This window comes from Castor canadensis, chromosome 4 (assembly GCF_047511655.1).
Source record: "Castor canadensis chromosome 4, mCasCan1.hap1v2, whole genome shotgun sequence".
Lineage (NCBI taxonomy): Eukaryota > Metazoa > Chordata > Mammalia > Rodentia > Castoridae > Castor > Castor canadensis.
Genome location: NC_133389.1, coordinates 114675273 through 114695354, shown reverse-complemented (window position 1 = coordinate 114695354; position 20082 = coordinate 114675273). Strand labels below are relative to the sequence as shown.

Below are 20082 nucleotides of genomic sequence, written 5' to 3'. Positions count from 1 at the left end.
GATTGTAAAACATTCCAAAACAAATCCTGCATATGGCCCCATGGTGCCTTAAATGAATACCCAACTGAAATAACCAACCTAAAGATAACTTGTCAACCATTATCGCCATCTATTGGTGGTGGCTAGTGTGACTCCAGTCTCTAGAGCCTTGGTTTATGTAACTGGGAACACTCAAAAACTGCCAGGTTCCCTAGTAGAGGAGGAGGGAGGTGGGAGAGAACAAGGCACACACATACTATACATACACATTAGATAAAATCTGTAAGGATTTGCACCAGTATTCATATCCAGGACTTAAGGTAATTTAAACCTTTTCAACCTACTATTCTGTGTCTTCTAATTACAGTAAATATATATGTATATGTACATATATACACATATACTATACAATATACTTATATAAGTATAAATAATATAAGCATATTTATAAATAATATAAATATATAAGTATATTGTATATATACACACATCTATATATATTTATTGTAATTAAAATAAATGATCAAGAAAGGTAGAATTTAGGAGAGACTATGCAATGGGTGCAGGGGAGAAAATTAGTAAAAGTACAAACTAAAATATATGTATTTGCTTTTATACTATAGTAGGTGAAAGAGGAGCTATAACTGGAAATGGGAGAGAAATGAGTGAAGCTATGGTACAAATTAAAGAAGTTCTAGTAAATTCTAAACAAAAGGTTTTATCAGCCATATTCACTTGGCCAGCAGGTCTAAGTGGGAGTTTTTACTTGTTATCCTCTCCTTTGAAATTCTAATTATTCTGCAGTCATATCTCATAATTACTCTTTATCCTTTCGCTACCAGAGCTTCCTCTGGAGTGGATTATCTTCACTTAGCAAAGGATATTATAATCTGGGTAGCAAGTGCTGTGGTCTGAACCTTGTTTACTTTGAAGCTGAATAAAACCCAAAGAATCTTCATGGACACATTTATTACTCTGTGACTTGCATTATTGGGCATGTACCTCCTTCGTGTTCTTAAGAGTGTGAATTCTGCCAGTGAGGAAACCTGTTTACCCCAGTACATTGTATGGCCCTTTTCCTTAATGATGATTTTTGAAACAAATTAGACTGCAAATCAGAACAAGAGTGGGTGAAAATCTGGTTGCTTTCTGAATTTGTATCCAGATGTCTATTAATCTTATAGACACTGGTGATTGAAAATAAAATTAGACTAAATGTTAATTTTCTGTTATGCCCCTCCCCATTATTAAATCTTAGTGCAAATAAAACCAGCAGAGTGAGATGGTGAGTACTTACACCCTGACATCCCTTTTCCCCTTCCTTGGGATGGCATTTGATAGATGACCCTTCCTGATAGTCTAAATCTGAATCTTTCCGGGTCCTTTTCTTATTCTGAGTCCCATTCCTCAAGTAAGGTAAGTGAGTCAGCTGCTGAACTAACCAGCGCCTGAGTGATGTGACTAAATCACTTTTACATCTTCCACTTTTGAGTCTGTATTTTAATGGGAGCCTCTAGTACTGTGAGTGGTGCAAATGTCCAGACATCTCAAAATGCTGAGGCTTGAAAAAATAATAAATTTCAATACCACAGTAGAAGAGAATATATGTGCTGTTCCCTTTTCTACTCTGGGAGTATAAAGGAAACATTGTTTCTTAAAGTAATTTCATGGGTAAATTGCAGTAAGAATTTAAACACTTCATTTTTGAACTTTGAGATTTTAGGCAGCCTAAGGCTCGAAATTTATGTGAGTTTTTGTTTTCCCACTTACAAAATATGAGAATAATAACTACCCCCATAAGACTGTCAAGTTAAGAAGTATGCATACAGAATGCCATACCACCAAGACCATAAGTAGGAAGTCAATAAATATAATCCCCTTTCTGGTTTCTTACACAATAGCCAACTAAATGATTGAGATTAGGGATGATTTCATGGAAAGATAGTGTTTGAACAGGTCGTTGATTCTATCCAGGATCAAGCATGGATAGAATGGGTAATGGACAGATGGAGGGACATGTTTAAAGTGGTATTGGAGGTAAATTGTGCAACAGATCCTCTTGGAAGGACAAGAAGCTGGAGGCAGGGAGAACTTTCCAGTGCTTTTTGCATTAGTCTAGATAGTGTAGAAAGGAGTGAATTTTGGAAACATAGCAAAGATAAAACTCAGCAGAGTTATTAACTAGATTCAGGAATGATTGGGTTGATGCTGTCTCAGAGCCCTGAGCTTGGTAGAAGATTGAAGGTGTGACGATGTTATTGAATGAAAACAAACATGGCAAGGAGATAGGGAAAAATGTGTTTGGGGTGCTGGTGAGGAAGTGATTTAGAAAATGGTAGCATGTGATATTTAACTAGAAACTTAAGTATCTTGATGTAATAGTAAGATATTTAAGTGGAAAGAAGTTAGAGACAAAAGCTAAAAGATTTGGTGGGATTTAAAAAAAAACAGGAAGGAGAAATGGGAATCACAAGGGGTGCTCATTAATTACAGTTGCAGTACTGGATAAGTATTCTAAGAAAAGGAAGAGTTGGGGATCAAATATAAAACTTGACAAAAGTTTTATAGGAGGAAAAAGAGGAAGCTGAATGGGCAAAGAACCCTGCAAAGGGGATCCAGAAAGAATGAGATCCACACCTGGGAGTTCCAGGCCTCAGAGGTAAAGAGATCCCTGATCTCTAAGATCTCTGGACATAGTCTCTTAATCTGCTTATTCTAAATTGCAGTCATACCAACTCCCCCACCACACCCTGCTTTGGAAAAGTATTCAACAGAGCTGCAACCTCAAATTGCTTTCACTTAAGACCTGTGCAAATGAGCAAATGTTGCTATTATCAAACATGTGACTGAGGTAGATAAGTGGTTTCTAAAAGGCAGTCTTTAAATCACCTATTTTTTAATCACTTGTGGAATTCTAAAATTATATTTTTAAGTGTAGTGATCTGTGTTAATGTTGTTATAAACCCTCAGAATTTCCATAGGGAATTGAAGGTGTTTGTGCAGTATTATGCCTCTTGGATATAATTGTCATTTGAAACTTAAATTATCTTTACTTTCATGCCTAGTTAGTACTTATATGACTTATTTGACTACATGATTACACAGATTGGAAATAGGGAAAATTAAATGGAGGAGAGAAGTGGCTCATGCCATTTGTTTCTGCCAGACAGATTATTTCAGCTGATTTCAATGCATAAAACAGAAGTCTACAGTATTCAGAATAGTTTTAAATTCTGTGCAGATACTTTCATGAAATTTTAAGACTTTTTTTTTCTCTGCTGGGAATCGAACTCATGACCTTGCACATGTGAGTCAAGCGCTTTACCATTGAGCTACATCCCCACTCATACGACTCTTTTTTATCCCCCCAAATCAATCATGAGAAGTGTGTTAAAGAGAAAATCTAGGAAAGTAGAAATTGGACTTTTACTATGTGTAAATAAGGAAACCAAAGCCTCAGATGCGTGAAGTAAGTTATGTGCATTTCCCAAAGTTTTACTTTGATTTAGAAGAAAAGTTTTTAAACTATTTTCCAAAGGTGTTTATTTTTTCTCTCAATTTTTAGAAGGCAAACATAGGTAAAAGTGCTTTTCTTCAAGATCTGCACTTTGGAGAGGGTATGGGTTCAGTATATATGTTTAAATTGTACTGTCACTTTATTTTCAGTAAGCAGTGCACTAAATCTTAATGTTCTGCATGTTTTCTGTCTTCCCTGACTTCTGTGACACATTAAGGAATTTGATCACATTTCTCATAAAATTAATCCCTGATTCATTGTTTTATAGTCTCAGTGGTCCATTTCTTACACACATGTGCATGCGTGCTCACACTTTAGTAATACTGTATAATTATTATTAATGGGTTAGAAATGGCATTAATAAAAGTCTTTAAAATTCAAATGGCCAAAAAACACATGAAAAAATGCTCACCATCTCTAGCAATAAAAGAAATGCAAATTAAAACCACGCTAAGATTCCACCTCACCCCTGTTAGAATAGCCATCATCAGCAACACCACCAACAACAGGTGTTGGCGAGGACGCGGGGAAAAAGGAACCCTCTTACACTGTTGGTGGGAATGTAAACTAGTACAACCACTCTGGAAAAAAATTTGGAGGCTACTTAAAAAGCTAGACATCGATCTACCATTTGATCCAGCAATACCACTCTTGGGGATATACCCAAAAGACTGTGACACAGGTTACTCCAGAGGCACCTGCACACCCATGTTTATTGCGGCACTATTCACAATAGCCAAGTTATGGAAACAGCCAGGATACTATTCACAATAGCCAAGTTATGGAAACAGCCAAGATGCCCCACTACTGATGAATGGATCAAGAAAATGTGGTATCTATACACAATGGAATTCTATGCAGCCATGAAGAAGAACGAAATGTTATCATTCGCTGGTAAATGGATGGAATTGGAGAACATCATTCTGAGTGAGGTTAGCCTGGCCCAAAAGACCAAAAATCATATGTTTTCCCTCATATGTGCACATTAGATCAAGGGCAAACACAACAAGGGATTGGACTTTGAGCACATGATAAAAGCTTTAGCACACAAGGGAGGGGTGAGGATAGGTAAGACACCTAAAGAATTAGCTAGCATTTGTTGCCCTTAACGCAGAGAAACTAAAGCAGATACCTTAAAAGCAACTGAGGCCAATAGGAAAAGGGGACCAGGAACTAGAGAAAAGGTGAGATCAAAAAGAATTAACCTAGAAGGTAACACACATGCACAGGAAATCAATGTGAGTCAACTCCCTGTATAGCTATCCTTATCTCAACCAGCAAAAATCCTTGTTCCTTGCTATTATTGCTTATACTCTCTCTACAACAAAATTAGAAATAAGGGCAAAATAGTTTCTGCTGGGTATTGAGGGGGTGGGGGGGAGAGGGAGGGGGCGGAGTGGGTGGTAAGGGAGGGGATGGGGGCAGGGGGGAGAAATGAACCAAGCCTTGTATGCACATATGAATAATAAAATAAATAAATAAATAAATAAATAAATAAATTTTAATAATAATAATAAAAGTCTTTAATAAAAACAGAGACCTGTTTTTTACCATTAAGCATGTCAAGCACTCACACATACCTGCCCTTCTGTGATGAGCAATAGCCAGGCAGCTGTGTCTGCAGAGCCAAAATAAGTAGAATATGCAGACAAATTTCCCACCGTTACTATTTCATAAATGCTGCACAGGTCATAGAACTTTAATAGTTCTGGGCTGGGTATTTGCCTTTGTACTTGATCATAGACAATGTTACTAGAAGAAAGTGTTTTTTTGTAGAGTGCGTACTCCATGTTTTTGTCCCAAGAGTGTCAGGTCAATACCTGTTCTTCAAACCCAAACATCAGGCTATGATCCAAAGAGTCAAAGGGAGAAGCCTGGTTATTCCCTTCCTTTAATTTAGTTTGGAGTTTAGAATTCCCATGGCCTGCCCCTTAGTAAAGAACATTTTGTACTTTAAAGTTTGCAGATGTTTGAAAAATATGCATGTTCTTTGGACTTAGACATCAATAAGAGTTTCTTATAACCGCTTCTTTTTTTGCTTTTTTAGATACGGCAAAATAGTCTCCACAAAGGCAATTTTGGATAAGACAACAAACAAATGCAAAGGTATGTTTTTGTGACTGATTATTTCCTAAATCATAGCTTTAGAAACTGATGGAAAGATGGAATGAGCTTTCAGAATCACCCTCATTTTATTAAAAACCAACTGTCATATGTCACCCAGTTTGTCTTGCACAATATCAGCACATTGTTTACGTTTGTTTTGTCCTTTGGTTGAGTTTTGGCTGGAAACCCAACAGCAACTAGCAGTTTGCCAGAATTCCAGATTTGGCACCAGTAGAGTTAACATGCAAAATACTAGCTGGCATTTAGCCCCGCTTTTAAAGGGGGAGTTAGAAAATAGCTTTTCTTCCCTGAGCCTGAGGAGATTAGAGCTGCTTACTGGAGACCATTGGACTGTACTAAAGAACTGAAAAGATTACATATTGTGCAAATTGGCTCTATTAATTAGAATAGAGTAGTTTTAAGCAGTACTTAATTACATGTTTCAATACTCCCAATTGTTCTGTGCTGAATGCCTGTTGACAATATTGGCAGCAGGGAGGAGAGAACCATTTTCACTGACCAAATTGTACCAGGGAGGGGAGGTCATGTGCCCCTTTGAAATATGCTGCTGCATTAATTTGATGCACTGACCTTCAGTTTTCCGTGTAATTAGGATGAGCTCATCCAGCTCCATGAGCTACAAGAGGAGGCATCTACAGTAGGCAGTGCAGATGCTTTGTGGTTCTGACTTTTAATGATCCAGCATCTTAACAATAGGCATGTGATTTCTAGGAAAAGGGAAGAATGGAGTCAGCTGACTTGGAATCTAACTACTGACCCCATGAATTGAAATACAGTTGACAGGAATAGGCAGTGAAGGCAAATCTCCTCATTAATTAGACCCCAGTTTTTCAAGGAGTAGTGATGGGGCAGTGGCTTAGCACAATCTGAAAAAGGCAAAGAACATAAATGAACCCTATGGTTAGGCCTCTCCTTGTAAACCAGCCATTTCCTTTAATCTAGACTTGAAGTGGTTCATTGTATTTCTTTCTCTTCTTCAAAGTGCCTAGATTTAAAGGAGCTATTGTGGCAAATAATCTGAGCCCATGTTTAATGAACATGACACATTAAGGCAGTTTAGCCTTGGGAGAGTGAATAGAGTGTGCTTTATGTAGACTTGTACCCAGTAAATATTTAAAATGAATTAAACTAGAGAGAGTCAAATTGTAGACAGAAATGCACATACTTAGTTGCCAAGATTAGTCTTGTTTAGCATTCATTAATGATTTGGGAGAGCAGAGACACAGAAAAAAAATCTTTTGGTTTTGTAAAGAAAAAATGGACTCTTGTAGGCACAAAACAGAGAGCTGATCTCAAAAGGTAATTTCAAACCAGGAGAGAAATCATAGTCGATAAGTGGTGTTAGCCTTACCATACCTTACCTCCTTTTCTTCCCTGCCCCAAAAGAAATCTGATGTGGTAGCTCAGGATGCTAAGAAGCAGAGCTTCCCCATTAAGTCCAGGAGAGGACCCAGAAATTCCCCTGGTTAAGATTCTCCACCACCCACCACCCCAAACTGAAAACCACTATCATACATTCTTTGCCTCCTCCCTAGAAGCCAAAATTCCACAAAGTGCTTATGATGAACTAGAAAAGGTATGGGTGGAAGCAAACTAATGCTAAATCTGACATGTTATCATAGTGAAAACCCAGTTGGAACCAGTCCATAGATAACTGGAAAGATTTATGGGACTTCTAAATAAAAGTAGGCATAATTCAGAACTGTTTTTAAATCCAAGTTTCCTGCAGACCTTTTGAATAAGTGGGTCGTGAGAGACACTGCCCTGTGTGTGGGCAGTGATGAAATCCTTCAGGGCTGTCTGCCTCACACAAGCCTCCTGAATGGGTATCAGCAGATGTCTGGGGGGTGGGGAGAGGGTAAGCCAGAGTAAGTTTATAAAGCCTGAGACTGAGAGAGTTTTGGCTAGGGGCGGGGTGGGGGGGAATAAATGCTGAGGCAAATGAGAGAAATAACACTTAATTTGGCTCAAAATAAAGTTAGATAATGTGCTACCCAGTATAACTTGTTGTGATAGGTAGGTAGATAATTTATTGATAGATGATACATCGATGAATATAAATTAACACATAAGGGATTAAGTATTATTATAAATGAAAAACATTTATATCATACAGTAATTTTTAGAGATTAAATATATTCAAGAATCATGTATGGAAATAAAAGTTCTAAGAATGCCACAGGACATTTTTTTTGGTCCCAAAACATATTTTGGAGTCTATTTTGAACAAAATAAAGTTAAAAGCAACATTAAGTCTAAATAATGTACTTTATTTTGCTTTTTTTTCCTTTTTTTTTTTTTTTTTTTTTTTTCCGGTACTGGGGACCAAACTCAGGGCCTTGCCACTAAGCTAAATCCCCAGCCCCTAACATGTACTTTAGTTGTTGAAGAATCAGTTGTTATTTTGTGTCAATGTTTGTCAGAGTTTAGCCAACAAAAAGTATTTAAATACTTACCAACATGTAACAAAAAAAAAAAAAAAAAAAAAAGCTGTAAAGGATTGGTTGTAAAACTGATTGTCAGTACTTAGAAGAGTTGCATTTAAAACCAGAATGTACATATACTCATACTTAGGTAAGAGCAGGAAGCTTCATTTTATTATAAAATGGCTCTGTGTTTTCCTAGTGGCAAAAGCAAAAGTAGAAAACATAGCCATTCCCATAATTCAGTCATCACATTGTGGGGGGAGAAGGAAAGAAGGTGTCAGTGAGCAAGATTAATGGAACTGTTCCTGGTTCTGGGACCTGAGAAGAATCTCCTGGGAGTCTCAGTGAGAGGACCTGCCTATTACTTAGTGAATCCCATCTTCAAACAACTTTATACATGTTTATATAATTAAATCCATAGACACTGCATAACTCAAATTTCATATGACCTTATATTTACTTGAAAGTCATAGAAAACAGAAGAGCACAAGATCACAGGCTCACTTGTCACATTTATCTTCAGCAAATGATTATTAAGTATTGTAGTAGGATTCAACAAAGGTCAGAAAGAAAAGAAAACAATTAACTAGAATACAGCAATTATCTTTTTCTCTTAATAAGAAAATTACAGATAAAAATGCTCATATCTACTTCAAGTATAGAGTAACATCATAATTGAGATCTTCTGCTTATAGTAATTGGAAAATGCAAAACTGGTGAGAAAAACTTAAATATCCATCAATATGAGCTATGTTATTGCAGCATAGCTGGGTATTCATTTATGACCTGCTGAAATTGTATATACAGATGAGAGAGAATGTTGTGTGCATAGTCACAACAGATTTCTAAATAACATCCAAAATATGTTTAACCTTATTCCTAACCTAGCAGTTTAGTAGCATTCTCCCCTTTGACCTGGATTAGCCGCCTCCTTCTCCCCAGTCTAGCTATTTCTCTACTGTCTAAATGAAATTAAGCCTTATTTCAATCCAATTCCAAGTAATATAAAGAAGCTGCTTCTTACTTCAGCTTTAACATTTATATCTCCTAAAACATCTATTCTGTAATCGATAAGTCTACTCTATTTCATTACAGCTTACTTTGTTATCTGGCAATATTTTGGGTACTAATGCTACAAAACTGACTGGACTGTTGTTAAGGATTTCTGTTTCATTCTGTGGCCATACATTTGTTTCTTTTAACACTAGTGCCATACTAAGTTACTATTTCTGCACAATACCTGGAAATCAGTGATAGGGCTGCCTCCTCTTCTACACAACATCCAAATGGTGCTTTTCTTTTTCAAAATATACTTGTAAATGCTCATTAAGTCACATGCCTTTAATCTCACCTACTCGAGAGATGGAAACAGGAGGACCATGCGTGGTTCAAGGCCAGCCTGGGCAAAAGTTAAGAAGACCCTATGTCTAAAACAAGTCAGGGGTGGTGATTAACATCTGTAATCACAACTTACTCAGGATGGAGGTAGGAGGGCATGATCCAAAGTTGGCCAGGGAAAAGCACAAGACTCTATCTGAAAAACAAGCTAAAAACAAAAGGATTCAAGCAGGAGACCCTGAATTCAATCCCCAGTACTGCCAAATTGCCAAATAAATAAATGTTTTGGCTAGAACCCTGTTCTCTCTCTTTCTTTCCTTCTTTCTTTCTTTTTGTGATGGGAGTGGGATTTGAACTCAGGGCTTCATGCTTGCATTCTTGCAAAGCAGACACTCTACCTCTTGAGCCACACCTCCAATCCATTTTGCTCCAGTTATATTTTGGAGATGGCATCATGGGCTCTTGTGAACTTTTTGCTTGGACTAGCCTCAAACTGAGGTTCTCCCAGTCTTAACCTCCCAAGTAACTACTATTACAAGCATGAGCCACTTGTGCCCAGTGAGTTCGTTACTTTAGCAGTGTACTAGATATACCAATCTTTTCTCAATTACTAAAGCGTTCTCACAGTGAAAACTCTGTGGTTGTCTGTTTTAATTCAGTGATGCTCACAGAATCTGTTGAGTTTCATTGGGCTGTGAAGTCCTGTGCTTTGTAGTTCTTCTCTTTATTGCTTCTTAGTGTTGCTTCTGCTAGATGATATCCATGTGCATATTTCACAGCCCTATCCTCACCCCAATCCCCCCTTCCCCTAATTTCCTGTTTTGATTTCTTATGGCCTGGGAAAGCAGATTACCAGCTCATTAAAAATGTTTGTGAAACTGTGGTTAAATAAGCTTTGAACCACAGCCTCTCTTAGGTGGGTATTTGTCTTGTTATACTTCATTTTGCTTTTAGATTTGGGGGCATGAACTACTGAAACAACTGTCTTGATTATCTAGAGGCATTTTCATTCCTTCCTTATTTTGAAGGGAAGCGATGAGCAGTATTTTAACCAGGTGCTAAAATTTAGATTATTTTATATTTTGAGTAATGGTTGTACTTATTTTAATGTTGAAAAGTAAGTTTTGATTCTGACTCTCTCAGCTCAGAAGGATGGTCTTGTCTTCCTTGCTGCATTATTAAAAACACTGCCCCACCCCCACCCCCACCCCCTTTTTTTTTTTTAACCTTGGTTGGTAACTTCAGTGTCAGTTTTTCTGAGTAACTATAGGACACCTGAGAATATCTCAGAAAGAACAAAGCTAGTTCCACCTTCCCACTCCCCACCTTGAAGAGAAGGCTGTCCATGATAGACGTCAGTGCAAAAGACCTGAAGAAACCACTGTGCTGTATCTTTAAACACCTTTACAGCATCAGTACATATCTTCTTCTGTTGTCTGCATCAGAAGCAGAATGGAATCATTCTTTTATTCTTTATACATAATCATAAAATGATGGCTTTTGAATAAAGTTTGTTTTCATTTCAGGTTATGGTTTTGTTGACTTCGACAGTCCTGCAGCAGCTCAGAAAGCTGTGTCGGCCCTAAAGGCCAGTGGGGTTCAAGCTCAAATGGCAAAGGTGAGTGGAGAGCTTCACCTGAAGCCTGACACAGCTGCTCTTCCCATCACCACCCCTCTCTCCCCTCATCCCCAGTAGCCACGGTAGCCGCCATTCTTTCTGGACACCTCTCCTCTGCCTTCATGTCCTCAGCAGCAGCTATTGTGACAAAGACATTTATTACTCATAATTTACAAATGTGTAATTTGCATAGTGAATTATGTAACCCCATAAGTAAATCAAAAAATAGCACCAGATTTTCTCAGGCAATCCAGAATTTGGGAGTCTTTTAGATCTGTTCTATCTTATTAAAAATAATTTTAAAATTTTAGTGCCCAAGCAATTACTCCGTTTTAGAGAAAAAGGTAATGTCTTATTTTTGAGAAATATATAAATGGCACATACATGGCTTTCATAGAAGTAGTTCTTTAATACAAATGTAAGTAGACATTTTTACACATTGGTTATGGGATTTAAATCTGCTCTTTAGTAGTTCTACATGGGCTTTATTCAAGATTTGTTTCCAGTGAACTTTTAGTATTCTAAACAAGGACCATTGTTGGAAAGTTCCTCCTGGTAGGAATGTGCCTAGACATTCAAGGACTATATATTCATGTTTGATATCTGCTTTAGCCTAGCATACACAGATATTAATTACTGTAAGATAGCATGTTTTCCATGAAAATGTTTGTCTTATGATAGTCTCCCTCCAAGGTTTTTACCTAAAATCCAGAATATCATAATTTAGGAATTTGAATGGTGTCGATCTTTCCTTCACATTAGGTTAATCATCAAAGTTAGATAGTTGAAGATGCCCCATACTTCTTTCAAAAGTCAGGATGCCTTAGATAGACGTTACAAACTTGGACAAATTGGCCTTGCATGATGTAAGTCACTAGTCCAGGTACAGTCATGCTGCTTAAGCTGTACACCTCCCAACCATCTTTCAAATAAGCATGATCATTTGAACTGCTGGAGTGGCTCAAGTGGTAGAGCGCCCACCTAGCAAGCATGAAGCCATGAGTTTAAATCCCAGTACCATTAAAAAAAACAAAAAAACCAGTTACTTTGGAGTGGGACTATGTGCTAGAGTGCCTGCCTAACAAGCAGGAGGCCCAGAGTTCAAGCCCCAGTGCCACCAAAAAAAAAAAAAAAAAAAAAAAGTGAACAAATAAGCATGACTTTTTATTAAGAATTGAGATTCAGAGAAGAGCATAAACCTTAAGTACCATGCATCTCTTAAGCATGTGTTTTGTCATGAACATTCCATTATCCACTGAACACATCTAGGAGACCCAGGACTAAATGGATACTTCTAGTCTTTTTGGCCAAATGTAAGCTTGAGTTATATCCTAATACCTAATACCTACAGTGCAGTTATGGAACTACTCATGTAATTATGTCGATTTTCCCCCATCTTAGCTCCTTCAATTGCTGTAGGAAATATTTTCAACTCTGAAATGTGGCAGTTTGATATTCTGAGTATTTTTTTTTGTCAAAAGAGCGATCATTTTATATTCTCTGGCTTCATGAAGTATAGAAGAAAGTATTTTATACTGTTGTCTGCTGCCTCTGAATAGTAGCACATGATCGTTTGCTCAGCAGCGCTCACATGTCCATAAGGAAAGAAGGGTTGTGGATATCCAAGGTCTCTGATGAAAAGATAAATTACTTGCTCAGACCTTACCTGCTAAGGGCCACTGAAGAACACATGTTCAGCTACTAGGAGAGAGATTTCCTTTGAATATAAGAATCAACACAAAGATTTCAGGAATTAATAAAAGTAATCATATTTTAAAGTAATCCTTGCCATAAAATATTTTTAAAGCTTTATGTTGAGTTGGCCTTTGGACTTTCTTGGTGAAGGAGTTAAACATCATGATTTTCAGATCACTTGTCATCATGTGGAGCAATTTCCTATAGTATTGTTGAAAACAATGAGTTTTTAAGTATATTGTAAGCATGTGATACCTGCTTTGCATAATGATTTGCAGAATGTTTAGTCTAGCCCTGTGATCAATGAATGACTAGCTATTCTATAAACAGTACTCAAGGCTCATTCAGAAAAATGACACTTCACTATCTTCCCTCCATCCATCCTACTCACTGTGCAAAGCTCCTGCTTCCTGTTTGGATAAAATCTAGGGCAGATCCCATGGCTTCTCCAGCCAGTCATTATTTCAGAATATCTCTCCACTTGCTTTTTGCATTTCAGGGCTTTTCTGGTTGATGTTTTTTGGAAGAATGCCTTAGTTTTTCATATTTAAACTCCATGAAACATACATCTCTCTCAGTACATTTTGAACCATTCCTGTCTATATTTTCATTGTCCAACCTCAATCAATATGGTATTTTAAACAAGAAATCATATGGGGAAAGCCTCAAGTTAAATACAGTGTATAGAATGTTGGTATATACAGAGATTTTGAAAACTGTCAAGAGTCCACAAAAGCGATGTCTTTTTTGCTGACAACTCTACTGACTATTTGGTGATCAGAAAGCAGTATTTTGAAGGTTTCCATCCCAGCATAATCATTAATTATGTGTGTGTGTCTATATGTATAGATAGATAGATAGATAATTTATATATATAGACACACTGATATATAACATGTTTTTAGTTACATTTTAAGTAATTATAGGAGAATTAGTTAAATTTTAGAAGATCAGTTGGGGTTGTGACAAAAGCATAATGCATGATAATTTTTTCTTATTTAAAATAATGTGAAACATTTTAACATTAACATTTTAGTTAACATTTGGTTAACATTTTCATGCTGAAAATCTGATTTTCAAGAACAGATTATTGATGTTAAATATGTGCTGCTTGTAATTTAAGTGTCCAGTCCTATTTGACAAAAATTTTGAGTATCACAGAATGATAGTAAAAACTTCTCCCTTGTCCTAGTGATCAAGGTCAGTTCTGCTACAAGTAACATACTTATGTTGGGCTGATTCCTTTCTTTTCTATTTCCAAAGTGTGTGTTTCCCCACTCTTGCATCAGCTTCCTAGCTGTGGTTTCTAGCCCTCCCCCCAACCCAAGGATGGACAATGGTAAAGAAGGCTTATTGACCTGACAGTGATATCATCTGATGTTAATTTCTTTGGCCTAGCAGCATGCTGATGCTTTCTCTCATGAAATGTTTCAGGCATTTTTATCTTCTTCTGAGCTCTCTGCCTAACCACACCCTGTCCCCAATTGTCTTTCCCCTATAGTCCTTTGAAGGGGACTTGTTCTTAGGCTGATGCCCTTAGCTTCTGATATTCAAATGGTCTATCTTCCCCCTCCTGCATTCAACCCATGACCAGCTCTATTTGTGTGGCCCATATTTTTTAGTTTTGGTTTTGGTTTTTTGTTTGTTTGTTTGTTTGTTTTGAGAAAGAGGTTCCCTGTGTATCCCCGGCTGGCATTGAACCCATGATACTCCTGCCATTGAGTGCTGAGATTAGAGAAATGCACTCAGCTCTCAGTGTAGCCCACTTTTGATCTACCTTTGCCAGCCATCAGAGAAGAGGAGTTACTTCCCAACCATACTTTTAGGCCCCTTCCAGCCATCCTTTTTCCTTTTCCATTGCTCAGCTTTCAAGTTGGACATTGATCCAGTGTACCCAGCAAAGCCCTGTGGGACACAAACCAAGCTTCCTGAGTGATGTGTGGAAGCCCCTGCTGCTAGAGTAATAACAAGAAGAAAGAACACACATGCTGAGACTCAGACCACGACTGCCTTTCTCTCCACCTAAAGGCACATTCTCAGCCTTTCCAGTCTCTTCTAGACAGACAGGAGATGGATGGCCAGCTAAGCATCCCAGACCAGTTCTCAGCCAGCTCCTTGCGTCTCTCTTTAGATGGTCTAGTTTTCATACTCTAGAATGTGGGAGCACCCAATACTTACTGTTTTATTGTCTCTTCTGAAACAGAAAGAAGCCTATTTTTTCAGTCTGTTTAAAAAAAAAAAATGCAGGGACCTTTTCTAGACTGGTGCCCTAAACACTTACTGCTAGGCATTATTTCCAATGCCTGTAATACTACGAGGCACAGCATATAAGATGTACACTGTTTTGAAGAAGTCTTTATAACACATTTAATCAAAATGGGACCAGGAATAGATTGGCACTATACTTCGTATCAGCAGTGCACTTTGAATGCCAGCTTCCCCATGAGTTGATAATGAGCAGTGTGCAAAGACCTCCTCAGTAGACTTTCTCCTGCAGATTGGCTAGGAGAAATGATCTCTTCCTCTGTCATCTGTAAGGAGGATCAGTGCCCAGGTTCAGAGATGCTGGCCGTTTGCCAGCCTTCTGCCTAGTCTGCATTTCTTCAGGTCCCTGCAGAATGACTTTATAGTTTCTTGAATCTGATTTCTTTTTCATTATATCTTAAAGTTACAACATGTATTTTAAATGCCAACAGACCTCTTTTCTCTACCATAAAATCATGGGTTTGTGTCTGAACTTGGCCTAACCTCCTTATGCTGACTGGATCAAGCATAAATTCCTTTGGGAGAGGATTTTTAAGTCAGACTCCCGTGGTTAGATAATAAGGAACCTATCACTGTCCATTTTCTTCTAGTAAATTAATCAGGATACTAAAATGTATCAAAAGTTCATATATTAAATTTTTGCTCTCATATTATCTGAAAAAAAAATTAAGGGACATTCAATCAAGGGGAGGCAGAAATGTAATGTTGTTTGACACTTTGGTTACCTGGGTTGAGAGACTACCCCACAAATGTTCAAAAGTAGATTTAAAAACTACGAATTGAGAGCATTAGAAACCAGTGGTTGGTTCTTATCTATGTTTGAATTTTCAGTGCCATGCTTGGTACCTGCCATAGGGTAAGTTATTAAGTGTTTGATTAGTTGATAATAAAAAAAAGTCAAATTAAGTAAGAAAAACTTTCTTCTGAGCTTGGGAAGATATTGGAAATTAAGAAAGGGACATTTGGAAATTATATCCATGGAGTACCCTTACCAAATAGAAATGGCCTTGTGTCTTTTGGAAAGCAGATTTATGTTAAACTTGGCAGATGTTTCAAATATGTACATTTTTCAATTCTATTGAAAAGAAAGGAAAAGAAACTCAGCTAACAAGATAAAAAGATGTAAGTCACGAATGAATCAACACTGATGATATCTGTTAACAGAGTGACTTCTGTGGGCCGTTGTTACCTCCTAAGGCCTGCTGGGGGTCAGTAGATCATGTGGTGTTATTTGGCTGGTGGTAAGCTTGCACATTTTTCTAAACAAATAGGCAATCAAACAAGTGGGGATTTAATCCCCCCTCCACCCAAAGGTCCACCATTCTCCAAGCAGTTTGCAGTGACATGCCCATGAGCTACGATCTGCTGGTTGGTGAACCTATTCAGTACAAGAGAAAACAGATGTCTGCTCTTCCTGCCAAGTCCCTTTCTTGCACTTTAGGATCCATTCCACACGCACAGGGAGGTTTTTGTTAATTTCTTTCAGATGATGACTGAGTGCTTTACACCATGCAGGACCTCCGAGCCCCGCTTTTCTACTCAAGTGAACATTAGTGCCGTTTATCCCTCTCACTGCCAATGTGGGACCTAGTTTTCCACTTGTTAGAGAAGTCCTTGAATCCTTTCCGTGCCTGGGACATAAAGAGGCCCATTGCTCCCACTTTTGATTGGCCACCAATAATGAACGCTGACAGAATAACTTTTTTCAGACATAGCAATTTATTGTGTAGACATAACAAAACAGTTATGGTTGTCATTGATTTTAAAGAGACTAAATTATCATCACTGAAAACACCACCAATGACTACAAATACTATATGGCCCATTCACTATGAATGTGTAGTAGGGAAGATACCTGGACACTTTGGGGATTGGATATTTTTGTGCTTGGGGTTTCTTCCCATTGTTTTGTTTTGTTTTGTTTTAACTTTAAAATGACTTTGACACTATGGGCAGTGTTTTCAAGACAGATTGACCAACTGAAAAGAAAAATAAATGATATTAGCTCTAATGGTCATCCTAAACGAAGAAATCTAACTGACAGGGTTTTGCCATTGAAAATAAATACAAAAAAATCATAGGAAATATTTACATGTATTTAATCCAGTCTAGCTCACTATATTGAAGAATGGGTTAAAGAACCCTTTTTGTGGATTAATATTTTTTCCTTCATTGATAAGCTTTCAAGTTGAATCAAGACCTTGAAGAGTATGTATTACTTTCATTAGTATTTTAACAAAAGAAGCAACTAAGAAATTTAAAAAGTGCTTAGAATCCACAGTCAATCCCTTTTAAAATTACTTCATGTATAACAGATTCTGTGAGCACTCTTGAATATTAGTCATTCAGATCTTTGTAACTGTCATTTTTAAAGTCTATTTCTTATGTGACATTTTTATGCCATATCTTTGTGTAGAGACTATTTTAATGAAGGAGTTCCTAGCTTTCTTCTGAATCTGACTAAGCATGATTCAGAAATGTTTCTAAGATAGGTTTGATCCTATTACTCCCCTGTTTCCATGCTTTCAAAATCTATTTTTGAGGGTGTGGCTTTCAAACTGCAGTTCCTCCTTCCTCCTACCTTCCCTCACAAGCTTATCTTCCTGCAGTATCAGTGTTAACTTGATGGTATTAAGTCACTAATGTTTCTCAATTAAAACAAACTTGAATTGTTAAGAGAGTAGATTGCAGAGTTTACCTGACTTTCTTTAAGATAAGGCTTAAGACTTCAAGGAAATTTCACTGCTCCATTAAGGATACTTTGGCTATTGCCCACAGACTCCTGTATGCGTAGCCATTCTCCTTGCTGGTGGGGTAACTCTCCTTAGGTAGTAAAGTCTAGGCAGAAATGACTGACAAAATAAAGCCAAACTCCTTAGATAGCTTTTCACACTCTGTCTTAGTATATTGATTTCTGCATGTTCTTCAAGTCCCATCTCCCCTGAACAAAGTAGTCATTCATGTCTTTAAGAGAGCACCCCATCTGTCTCCCTGCTATGATTTATACATTTATAACCTTTACTTCAGGTGTTTCTCCTGCTTAATGGTAAGCTACTAGAAGACAGGACTGGTGTCATAGTTATTGTATAGTGAGAGTCTGGGATGTCAAGAAGTGCTGGGAAAGCTCTTTAGACCACCTTCAGGGAGAAAGGATCCTGTTTGTGTTGACTGGTGCACGACAGATTTCCATAGTAACAACTATGTCTTACAATCCTAGAAAGCTTCAGAGACTTCAAAGGTCAGGGCCTACATAAGATGGCTAATTGAGGAACTGTGCAATTAACTGAGGGATGCTGGTAAAGGTAGCAAGTGAAACGGAAATAAGAGGATAAGACTTTACCTCTTACTTCATCTCAGAAGAATTTCTCTATATTTTGAAGTGCTGCCTGTATTATTGTCTTACTTCTATTAAACTCAATCCAGTTTTAAAACATTAAAGATAAACTTTATATAATTGAAAATAGAAGGTTTTGCTCAGCATAAAATAGTGATTCCACATCAGACTCACCTAATTTCAGCCAAAAGTGAAGATAATTGCCTTTTTTTTTTTTTTTAGTCCTATGAACAGTTAATGAGAACAAGTGTTTACCTTGCTACTGAGTATTTGAAAATTTTAATGTTTTCTTGGACCCACCCATGACCTACTGTGAGATTCTGGGGCATCTAGACTGGGAGCCAGTGCTCTGTACATTTGGAGCTGACCCATCTGCACTCTGCCTTCCTCAGTGTCCAGACCAGTAAAATACAGTCAGTCCTTATTGCCTATATTGCTCAGTCTTTGATAACTTTAATTCTTGGCAATACAAAGGCATTTGCCATTCCACAGGATCCCAGAAGTTGTTTTATTTCCATATTTTTGTGGTGCTGGAGATCGAATCCAGGGCCTCCAACATGGTAGACAAGAGCTCTATCACTCAGCTACACCACCAGCCCCAGATTGGTATTTTAACTCTTTATCAGTTAACCATCGCACAGAAGATCAGTGCTCACTTTTACATGAAGATTATATAAAAGGAAAGATTTCATTTCAAGCTTAATTAATGCTGGGATACATGGGAAAGACTTTATTACAAATTCAGACGTGCATAATTCTTCACATGTATTTTTTAAATACTGTGTATTTCAGAAATCTAGGAATTTACAATAAGTGTGCTATTCTATTGCCGAAGGCTAAACCTTCAATTAAGGATTCTACTAATAGTTCTTATTAGAGAAAAATCAAAAGCTCTCATGCTTCAATATATAAAGATACAATTGGAGAGCTGGGATTATGGCTCAGTGGTAGAGCATGGCCTAGAGTGTTCAAATCCCTGGGTTCAGTCCCAGGGACTGACGGTGGTGGAGGTGGGGGGACAGGACAGTTAGTTAATCGGATCACAGGAAAGACTGGTTTTTAAATCAAAGTTATACTAATTTCACCATTGCAGAGGTGAATTTTGACTTAGTCAGAAAATGTTCCCATTGTCAGATAAGTTTTCTTTACTGATGATCTCAGAGCATTGCTTTTCAAACTTTCATGTATTATTAATCTCCTGGGCATCTTAAAATACAGCTTCTTATTCTGTAGGTCTGAAGCCTGAGATTCTAATAAGCTTCCAGGCAATTTCAGTACTGCTGGCCCCTGGACCATGGATCATTATTTGTGGAGCAAGGATTCTCCAGTTCAGCTTTTCCTAGATTCTAAAATTTTCTGTGCCTGTAGTGTGTCATTTTCTATGGCCTTGAGTTTCTTGTTTGTGTTAAGTTAGAAGCTCTCCTTTTTCTACTGATGACCACTGCTTAAAAGTTAGTATGGACTCGGCTAGAAGGAAAGCAAAAGGAATTTGTGCAGAGCCGGTACTGGACTCTACACAACTTGGTCCAGACACTTCTTCTTGTAGCTCTAAATTGTATTAGCAGTAATAGTCCCCTACGCAATAGTACACCTGAAATGGACTCCTAAAAATAGCAGCAAATGAGAGGTTGGCTATTTTTGGCAACACTGCAAACAGCTGAGGGTTATGGATTCAGGAGAGCACCATCGTCAAGTCAGTAGTGCCTGCCAGCGCTGCCACCTCCAGATCTGCTGAGAAGGACTCTGGGGTATCATGTGTGACCTGTGCAGATTGTCTAAGCTT

At 37.7% G+C, this 20082-nt stretch overlaps 1 protein-coding gene across 7 annotated transcripts in view; it reads left to right on the top strand.

The window, feature by feature from the left end:
• The window catches only part of Rbms1 (RNA binding motif single stranded interacting protein 1), a 202264-nt gene that overhangs the window by 153150 nt on the left and 29032 nt on the right, over positions 1 to 20082 (top strand). For all 7 annotated transcript variants that reach the window (XM_020175942.2, XM_074070942.1, XM_020175940.2 and 4 more), the window contains exons 3-4: positions 5544 to 5602; positions 10914 to 11005. In XM_020175942.2, the coding sequence (XP_020031531.1) occupies positions 5544 to 5602; positions 10914 to 11005 (151 nt within the window). The remainder of the gene's footprint in view (positions 1 to 5543; positions 5603 to 10913; positions 11006 to 20082) is intronic.